A 9,663-nucleotide genomic window follows, 5' to 3' on the forward strand; every position below is an offset into this window, starting at 1 on the left:
GGGTTAGGGTTACCTCAGGCATCAGAGGTCAAAGGGCAGGCTGGCCTGGCGCTCACTCTGTAGCTCAAAATGGGCTTGATATTAGTCCATCTAATATTGGGTGGTTTGTTCAGTTTTAGTTTCTTTTCCTTCTTTTTTTTTGTTTATTTTTTGTTTTTATTTTTATTTTTCTGGTTGGTTTGTGGCAGAGATTATGTGTTTTGGTATCTGGGTGTGTGTATCTGTGTGCATGTGTTGATGTTCCCCCATTTTTCTTTTTGCTTTTGTTTTGTTTTGTTTTGTTTTCCTTCCCCCCCCTTTCTTCCTCTTAATTTTTTAGGTTTTCTGAGACAGGGTTTCTCTATTTAGTCCTGAATGTCCCAGAACTCATTCTATAGACCAGGCTGACCTTGAATTCAGAGATCTACCTGCCTCTGCCTCCCCAGTACTGGGATTAAAGGTGTGCACTGCCCAGCCTTATTTATTAATTTGTTTTTAATATTGTTGTTTTGATGATACAATATTGTTGTATTGATGTTTAAATAGAGCCTCACTATTTAGCCCTAACTCATCTTAAAGCTAGTATTTGGGTCCAGTTGGCCTTAAACTCACAGATGTCCACCTGCATCTGCCTCATGAGAGCCAGGGTTAAACTCGCAGTCTACTACATTTGACCTTTGTTTTTGTTCTGCTTTGGTTTTCACTGGAGAATTTTTTCATTGGAGAGTTTTTGAATTGCCTACTTAGTCCAGGCTGAGTCTGAATTCCAGATCCTCCCATCCCCATCTCCCGAGTGCTGGGGTGATGGTAGCTGTTGGTTTCTTTTATAAATACCTCTAAATTTGGACTAATTTTTCTTCATGGTTAAGCTCAAGATATGAGGCTTATCACTAACTGCAGAAAGGGTGCTACTGGTGCCCCTCGCTGGTGGTCATGGCAACTTGGAGAGGGATCGGTAAGACTCTCAGGCCCCACCAGAAGAATTAGAATTTGTATTTAAGCAATAACTTTGATGGGCTGGAGAGACAGGTGATTAAGGCTTTGTGGCTTCTAGCTGAAGGATATAACAGGTAGAGGTGGTTGGGCAGTGGGGCCATAAGGTTTCAAATGAGCTTCCTTTTGAGTCTATGGTCCAGACCCACTGTGTTAGTGTCAGAGCAGTCCCAGGATGAAGCCATCTCTGATATCCCCAGTTCACAAAGTGTTCCCTGTTTGACTAGATGTGCTTTACCTGGGCTCCAGTGTTAAGGAGGAATATAGAGGTGACAGCAGCCACCCAGGTCATGCAGAAGACAAGCAAATTCTAGCACAGTAAGAGTGCCCAAGTCGGGCTCAATAGAGAGATGGCTCAGTAGTGAAGAGCATTGGCTGCTCTATCCGAGGAGCCTGGTTCAATTTCCAGCACTCATAAGGCAGTTTATAACTGTCTTTAATCTGGATCTAGGGGATCCAACACCCTCACACAGACATACGTGCAGGCAAAACACAAATCCATACAAAGTTGAAAAAAAAAAAAAGAAATGAAAAAGAGTGCCCAATTCTGCAATAGAGGCACAAGGAAGGGCCTTAGGAAGTTGTTTTTTGACAAAGAGTTGGTATTTTCTTAGCTAAATTAACTCTATAATATAATAGATTAAAATTACTAAAATCAGAAATGAAATTGGAGATACTGCTACACATGCTTCAGAATAACAAGAATTTCAAGGTTAATAAAATGTAGTGTGTGTGTGTGTGTGTGTGTGTGTGTGTGTGTGTGTATCTGTGTACCATAGATGTAATAGTACAATGTCAAGGCCAAAAAAATAGTGTCTGCAGATGGCATGAATTTGTTTGTAGAGAATGCTACACATTCTACATGTTTTCAGGACTGATGATCAAACTTGGTACCCCCACCCCACCCCACCCCTGGCAAATGAGTAGATTCTAGTGAGTTCGGATTTCTCTCTGCTGATATTAACCATAAACAAAACAATGGGTTCTGTTACATATATAGGGACAGAAGCAGAATGTTAGTTGCCCGAGGCTGTTGTAAATGAAAAGGTTTAAATAGGGTTTGGAAATGGACCATGGTGACAGTCCAACAATATGATTGTGCTTCCTGCCATTCAACTGTGGTTGTCAAAATGGCTAAAATCTTAGGTGTGCATTTTAGCACACTGAAAACTGTTATGACGAAATAGGATCTTGTGCAAGGTCACACTGGAAAAAAATGCTAGACGCAGGACAAGAAACTCAGTACATGGGGCCTTTTTGTTCATGGATTTTACATCTGAGCATCAAACAATACACAGATGAAAACTCTCCAAAAACATGTATCTACAGCGAAACATATCCAGTCTGATTCCCTGCCATTATTCCAACTTCAAACGGATAGATGGGGACCAGGCAGCACAAGGCTTAGGCACCAGGAAGGATTTGCACTTGTGGGAAGCCGTGGCTAGCTCTATGCAGGCACAGGAGCATTTTAACAGGGGACTCTGAGCATGCCTGAGAGTGTAAGGCACCTGAGCAGTTCCCTCTGGATCCTGAGGGGCGGCACTTGTGATTCAGAACCTGGGCTCTCCTTTGCAATTCTGCTCCTATATTGAGGTCCTATTTTAAAGTCATTGTCATACTGTGTAACTGGACTGGCCGTGCCCTCACTTTCCTCCTGACCTGTGTTTTATTTGGGGGTTGCAGATGTATGTCACCATGCTGACTGTCTCTCTTGTCTGCAGTAATAATTTCCTCCTTATAACTTTCATAAACTGTGCACACTAGTGACATAAAAACCACAAAGCTCTGGAGACATTAGCCATAAGCCAACACCATAAGGAGTGGATTAGTCTTCTTGGAACTAAAGGAGTTGGAGACTTCGCACTGATAGATCCCTGCATCTGCTCTCCAGACAGGAGATATGGTGAGCTCTCGCTTTTCAGCTGACAGTGTGATCCTCTCAGTGATATTCAGGGGCTTATAATTGAAGAACCAATTGATGTCCACTTCGGTGTCAGGCGACATGCAGGTGAAAATTGAGGCACTCTTCCTTTGCAGTCTAGTGTGGTTGAGCTGGAGGTAGGGCTTTGTCACAATCTCTGTGTGTAAACAGAAGAGAGCAAATGAGAGATTCATCTTCAGAGATTTCTACCAGCCCCTCTCTGTTCCAAGGTACCTAATTAGGCCTTTTCATGGGGATTCGGAACTGAGGATACAACCAGTGTCTTGTGCATTTGATGGCAATCCTAATTCAGCCACTGTGTTCCCTGGATCTTGGCTTCCCTATAAATAGGACCCATGGTGAATGACCATTGCCATGTCTGTGAGTTAACCTTGAATAAGAACAAGAACCTGACCTTGGAACAGGGGAGCTGTACAAATCAGGGAAGTCTATTACCCTTTGCCTAACTATGAGGTTTCCCTGAGCTGGACCCATGATGATAAGCTGTTCCCCTGAGAGCCTGGAAACCCATGAGAACATCTGGCTGATGGCCTGGGCACTGGTCCACCTTTGCTCTCCATGCCCAGTCTCACCAGAAGGAGATGCCCAGGAGAACCAGCTTGCATACGGCTGTCATGACAATGGGCTGGCTGCTTACACAAGCCAAAAATAAAGCTTTGTTCCATCTCATCTCTAACAGAAAGCCCTGTTCCAGTCCTGAAGAAGAAGTTCCCAGGGTCACCTGGAATAGAGTGGGACAGGGTCTGGAGCCAGGGCTTCCTGGTGCTCACATCTGTGTGAGAATTCCATGTTTTTCTCACCCCGGTGTCCCTCAGGGTCTACCTCAGGGCATGTTCATAGTGAGAGCTCTGCAGGTCTTGACTGAGTCTAATGTCCTTAGCTGAGTTACCCACTGAGTGAGTGCCCTGCCCTCTGTATGATGCATTTGGTGATGGAGTTTGAGTATTGTAGTTTAATTGCCTCATGTGTGTCTTGCACTAAATGCTCAGTGAGCGGACACAGAGCAGAAGGGAGGTAGGCTTAGGGCAGCACTGTCATTCCTGTGTGTAATGATCCTGCCAAGCACAAGTAAGAGTCACTTACTGTATACTTGGAGATGGGCATATGTTATCTCCTGTTGATCGTGTGCTTTAAAGGTTTCTAAAGTGTAGAATCCCGTGTCTTCCTGGGTGACGGCCTGGAGCATCATGGAGCCATCCTTATAGATTTCTTCCCTGCCGCTGACATTCTTTCCAAGCTGAAGTGAATCGCTGGACTTTTTGTAATGTGCAATTGTAAAATTTTTATTTACATCCTTCCCTTTGTACCAGGAAAAGGAGAGGAGATCCTCTTCCTGGTCAGGAACAGAGAGAAGAGCCTTTGCCCCTTCAGCAGCCGAGAAGCGCATTTCTTTAGATGTTTGCAGTGCCACCGTGGGTGAGCTCCAGCAGTATAAAAGTGAGGCTGGAAGAGAGAAAGAATCACCGTCAGCATTGGGCCCACTGTGTCCTGAGCAGGTGAGTCTAAATAGCCTCAGAAGGGAGAGCAATATTCAGAGTAGGTAACTGGGCGCAGGTGTGTCCACACACTTCGGAAAGCAACATGAAGCCTGTTCCCTCCATGCCCCTGAAGCTGTGCCCTGCCTCTGCTTGGAACTCTTTCCTCCAGTGTTTGCATGGCTCCCCACTCACTGTGCTCACATCTCTGCTCACAGTCAAGAATACATTTGGGGTTGGGGATGCCTGCCCCGACCTCGTTCTCTAGAGACCCTGGATTATCACTACCTAGTGTTGTTATTTTGTTCCCTGTATTTGCAGTCAACCCCTGGCTACACCTTCTAGAAGAGCTCTTGTTATTTCCAGTCCTATAGAAGCGGGGCTTTGTGAGGCCAGGGGTTGGGCTACTCTTCCTGGGAGGCCCAGTGCTGGGGACAGGCTCAGATACCAGTAAAGGAATGAAGGAGTGAGCATGTCCTGAGACATGGGTGTCTGTGGATCTATTTACAACAAACTCAGAGCTAAGGACAGTGTTGAATTTGTTATGTGTTCTTGAAAGAGAGTGACAATAAGCTCAAGAGCAGGAGGGAGACATGTCACAAAGTCTAATAATACTTCCGGATCAGATCCATGGGAGTAGTCGAGTTCCAAAATGCTGGACTCTGAGCTTTCCAGACTCAAGCCAAATTAGGACTCCTGGTTGCAATTCGTAAGACTTGGGGGATAATGGCACTTTCATGTAGGCATGAGCACAGGCCAAGGAAGGTACCCAGGATCCTTGTGAGGATCGCCTTCTAAGAGAAAGCATTCTTTACACATGGGGCTTTTCAACGTAGCAGGAGTTCTCTCTGCTATGTCTTAGCTTTTGCCTTAAAACAAGGTATAACATTTTCCTTTGCTATAGAATTTTGCTGTTAGGAGACAAAGAATGAGTCTCTCCACACACATAATGTATGTCCTCATCGTCCCCAGTGTGTGCACACAGGCATGTGTGTGTTGGGGAGTGTCAGCAGATAGACACCTGCCCTTCCAAGTAGATTCTGGGCTGCCTGAAGCTGTATGAAGAGAGGGACAGCCTGTCTCAGTTCCTAAAACAATGTCCTACCTAGGTGTCCAGATTCCTGAGAGTGACAGGCACCCAGGAACGTGTAACCTCCAACTTCACAGGGTTAAGGCACCCCCTGCTCACCCACTGAAGGCACCTAAGTTGGCACCCTTCCTCCGCAGCTTCCCCGTGGACTCCTCACTTCCCCACAGTGAGAATCCCGCTTTGCTGCTTTCCCCTTCCCAACCACACCACACCCATCCTCTCTAGCACTGCATAAATCCCGCAGCCACAGAGAGAGACCCTTGTCTGAGTCCTGGATTGTAGCTCACTTTTCTCTTCCCATCCAGAGACTCTCTCCAGGGCCACCTCCTTCTCTGTCCCAATGTTTCCTCTGCACCCTGCTGCCAGCTCTTCCTCCTCACAGGGAGACCTCCAGGTCCTCTGTGGAGTCCCAGGCCCTTCTCCCTCACCCCTCCACCCCCATTACCTGTCTTTTCTGTGTCAAAGGCCCCAGCACAGCTCTGTCCCCTGCACTCCCTCCCAAGCACACCCCACAGCTCAGCATTCCAGACCCCCATTTCAGAGTCCCTGGTGGGCACACATACAGGAGCCTGGATCTGACCCAGGACATTTGCAGTCCTCTGTGTGCTGTGCCCTGGGAAATCTCTGGCGGGAGCAACCCTCCACTACCATGGCCACTCCTGTGAGGACTCTAACAGTCAGGGCACAGTCATGTACCCTGTTGGCACTGGTGACTAACTTTAAATAAAGAAGGATCTGGGTTTTCTTCCCCTCTGAACACTCCTTGCTCCCTGAGAGCATCCACCTGAGCAGCCCAGGTTCCTCCCTGTGTCCTCCCTTCTCAGCCTGAAGCAGTGTCCTCCCAGGGTCCTTTCCTGTCAGAGCCTCCTCCCCACACCACTCCAGGACTAGCCTCACCTGTGAGCAGAAGCCCTTTGCAGAGAAGCAGAGAAGGGAACTCCATGGTCTCTGCTCCCTCTGTGCTGTCCTGGTGTCCACCCCGTGGGTCCTTCCCTTTTATTTCTCCTGTCCTTACCCCGGGGGCATCTCCCAGAGTCACATGGGCTGTGTGCAGGGAATCTGCTTAAGGCCAGACTCTATATCAACTCTTCTTGCTGGGAACTGTCCCTTCTTTCTTTCTCTCCCCCACCCCACCTGTCTCAAAACCCATTCTTTAAGGTTTACTCCTTTGTTTGAGACAGGGTCTCATTATGTAGCCCAGGCTGTCCTAGAACTTAGTGTAGCCCAGACCTCAAACTCATAGAACTCTACCTGCCTCTGCCTCCCGAGTGCTGGTGTTAAAGGCAGGCTCCATTATGCCGAGCTAAGATTTATTTGTTTAATATGTTCAAATTTCTTACTTTATAAATGATACTTAAATTCCTACAGATATAAAAATAAGTTATGACTGGCTGGTTTTCACCTCTCCTTACACTGTTTCCAGAACCCATTCTAACCCATCGCTCTGATTATCCTGAGGATGTCGTTTTGAAGTTCACCCACTTCCCACACACACACACACATTCTGAAGTCCTGGAGTGCCTGGCCTTTTCTGCAGCTTTTGCACATGGTCATGACCCCTCGGTCAGGAAGTAAGGCCTGGCTAGCTGGTCCATAGGGCAGCTCTCCTATTCCAAACCCCAATGTTCTCACTGCCAGTGATGAAAATGACCCAGCACCCCCACAACTTCTCTGCAACACATTATTGTTTGTTTGTTTTTAATTTTTATAGCCCATGCATCTCTCTGATTGACATCCAGACCTCAAGCTCCACCCAATTCCTAGGGCTCTGGTTCATGGGACTTCTAAAGTCCCATGAACCATGGGAAATCTTGGTGGAGGCCCAAGCTGGCAGCCCCCACTTCTTCCTGGGTGATAATTTGTCAGCTGTTTGTTCCTTTGTCCTGGTGAAGGTGACAGGCAGGTGTGAGGTAAGGTGGGGATGAAAGATGGCTGCCCCAATGAAGCCTGCTTCCCGGATTTGGCTTTCTCAGCTACCATTAACCATCTTAAGTGAATAAAAATGGGGACATGACCACTCCAAGGGATGGTTGAGGAGAAGGTTTTTCATGTAAACATGAGGAATGGCACACGCACACACGCATGCACGCACACACGCGCATGCATGCATGCATGCCCGCACGCACGCACGCACGCACCACAAAACAAAACCTTACAACTTCCTGAGACGTTCCCTTGTGCTCTCATCTGTGATAGGGTCAGTCAATGGTGACCATGAGTGCAGGCCCTGCCCTCGAGACATGAGGAAGCTTACTAAGAGACAGGAAAGAGTCAGTGTGGCCAAGGGTCTTAGGAGCCTAGAGGGGGATATCTGACTCAGTCTATGCATGTCTGAAGGGAAGCTCTGAGAGGAGACCAGGTGGTGTGCAAACAAGAATCTTCTCTTTTGGCTACCAGGAGATTTAAGCCCAAGTATCCCTTTAGTTTATCACAGTTAATTATTCATTCACATTTATTGATTTACATTTATTTTTTAATGTTGGTTGAGCCTAGTAAGTCTGGAAATCATTAAATATTCCCTTTACACTGGTCTCCAATGCAAGACTCCTCTTGCCTTAGACTCCTAAGTGAAGAGACTATACACATGCAAAAGTAAGGGGATACAGGTCTGGCGGTGGTAGTCCACACCTTTAATGTCAGCACGGGAGGAGGCAGAGGCAGGTGGATCTCTGTGAGTCTGAGGCCAGCCTGGTCTACAGAACAAGTTCTAGGACAGCCAGAGCTACACAAAGACACTCTGTCAAGAAAAACAAAAACAGGAAAAACAACAACAAAAAGTCAAAACCAAAACTAAACTAAGTGTATTTGAATGCCAAAGTTGCTACATACTAGCTGTGTAGCGTTGATTAATAAAACCTCCAAGGTCACTGTCACAAGTATTTAGCTTACGCTGTCTGATTAAAAAAAAAAAAAGCCAGGCATAGTGGCATACACCTTTAATCCCAGCACTTGTGAGGCAGAGGTAGGTGGATCTTTATGAGTTCAAGGCAGCTTGGTTAACATAGTGACACTGTGTATCAATAAAAAAAAAATTAAAAATAAATAAAAAATTTAAAAACCTTGTTAACTGCTTTAGAATAGTTCCAACTACAATATTTCTCCTTTGTTTTTGTTTGCTTGAGACACACTCTCCGGTTGCCCACTTGGGCTGGTATCCTATGCAGCTGAGGATGGGTGGCCTGGGCCTTCTGGCCCTCATGCCTCCAGCTCCCCAGGGCTAGGATGACAGGGAGGTGCAGCACTTCTCGATGATGCTGCGCTGAATGAGTCTGACCCAAGGCATGCTAGGCAAGCACTTTGCGTGCTACACAGCATCCTTAGCCCAGTGTAGACTTTCATTAGAGACCAAAGCCTAAGCCAGCATTACAGGGAAATCAAGGTCTCTCTGAAACCTTCTTCAGGAAGATAGACACGCACCCTATTTCCAGACTCGGGTCACTTCCTCCTGTAGACACGGTGTCACACTCCTGACACTACTGCTTCAGAAACACATCCTGGAACGGAAGTCAGATCAGTGATAGCAATGATTATAGATAAGTTTCCATATATGCTCATCCTGCACTTAGTCCCTTCCCAGCCCTGGGAGACATCTGATATCTGCCTGCTGCATGTGACTTCTACCTTCAGGACACCTGGATGATCACCTGGGTTTCAGTGTCAGAACCATCACATAGAGAGGCCAGAGGTTCCCTCTGGTATTGACAGACCCAAGCTAGGACTCAACGGGGGCCATTGCTGGGGTGAGCTGCAGTTCTTTGAGGGCACAGTACACTTCTCAGCCTTGCTGCTTGTGTGGTGTGGAGGACTGAACCATAAGGATAAGGGGGGATGGGAGATGAACCTGACAGAGGAGCAGGCAGAACAGCATATTAGACACAGTCTGTGTGATTGTGGAGGGAGCTGCTGCCTGGGAGGAGGCTGAGCTCAGAGGAAGACAGCAGAGCTGAGAGCACAGCATGGAGCACGGGAGCAGGGCTGAGCCTGAAGCTGTTCTCCACAGAAGGAGGACTGAGGAGGCAGCAGAGGCCTGGAAATACCCCTCCCTCCTTTCCTTTCTCCCTCCCTTCCTCTCTTCCCACAAATGTCACCCTGATAATAAGGGCTTCTTCTCGAAGTATCATAAATAAGAAAGCCATCAGTGTGGGTGTGGGGTCCCTGTACCCATCAGAGTAGGCAGGAGG

At 47.1% G+C, this 9,663-nt stretch overlaps 1 protein-coding gene across 1 annotated transcript; it reads right to left on the reverse strand.

Annotated features, from left to right (window-relative positions):
- Window positions 1-2,211: 2,211 nt before the first annotated feature.
- On the reverse strand, window positions 2,212-6,530 carry LOC116101707 (carcinoembryonic antigen-related cell adhesion molecule 15). Its single transcript, XM_031385488.1, has 3 exons — window positions 6,380-6,530; window positions 4,001-4,360; window positions 2,212-3,053 (listed from the first exon to the last, which is right to left on the reverse strand). Exons 1-3 carry the CDS (start codon window positions 6,423-6,425, stop codon window positions 2,770-2,772), a joined length of 690 nt encoding a protein of 229 aa, XP_031241348.1. The 5' UTR covers window positions 6,426-6,530; the 3' UTR covers window positions 2,212-2,769.
- Window positions 6,531-9,663: the final 3,133 nt, after the last annotated feature.

Source organism: Mastomys coucha, unplaced genomic scaffold (genome assembly GCF_008632895.1).
Source record: "Mastomys coucha isolate ucsf_1 unplaced genomic scaffold, UCSF_Mcou_1 pScaffold21, whole genome shotgun sequence".
In the NCBI taxonomy this organism is placed as follows: domain Eukaryota; kingdom Metazoa; phylum Chordata; class Mammalia; order Rodentia; family Muridae; genus Mastomys; species Mastomys coucha.

Coding starts and splice junctions, on each gene's coding strand:
- LOC116101707 (XM_031385488.1), bottom strand. CDS start 6,425: ATGGAGTTCCCTTCTCTGCTTCTCTGCAAAGGGCTTCTGCTCACAG. Junction 4,361..6,379: donor CAAAGGGCTTCTGCTCACAG/GTGAGGCTAGTC, acceptor TCTCTCTTCCAG/CCTCACTTTTATACTGCTGG. Junction 3,054..4,000: donor TGCCCATCTCCAAGTATACA/GTAAGTGACTCT, acceptor GTTTACACACAG/AGATTGTGACAAAGCCCTAC.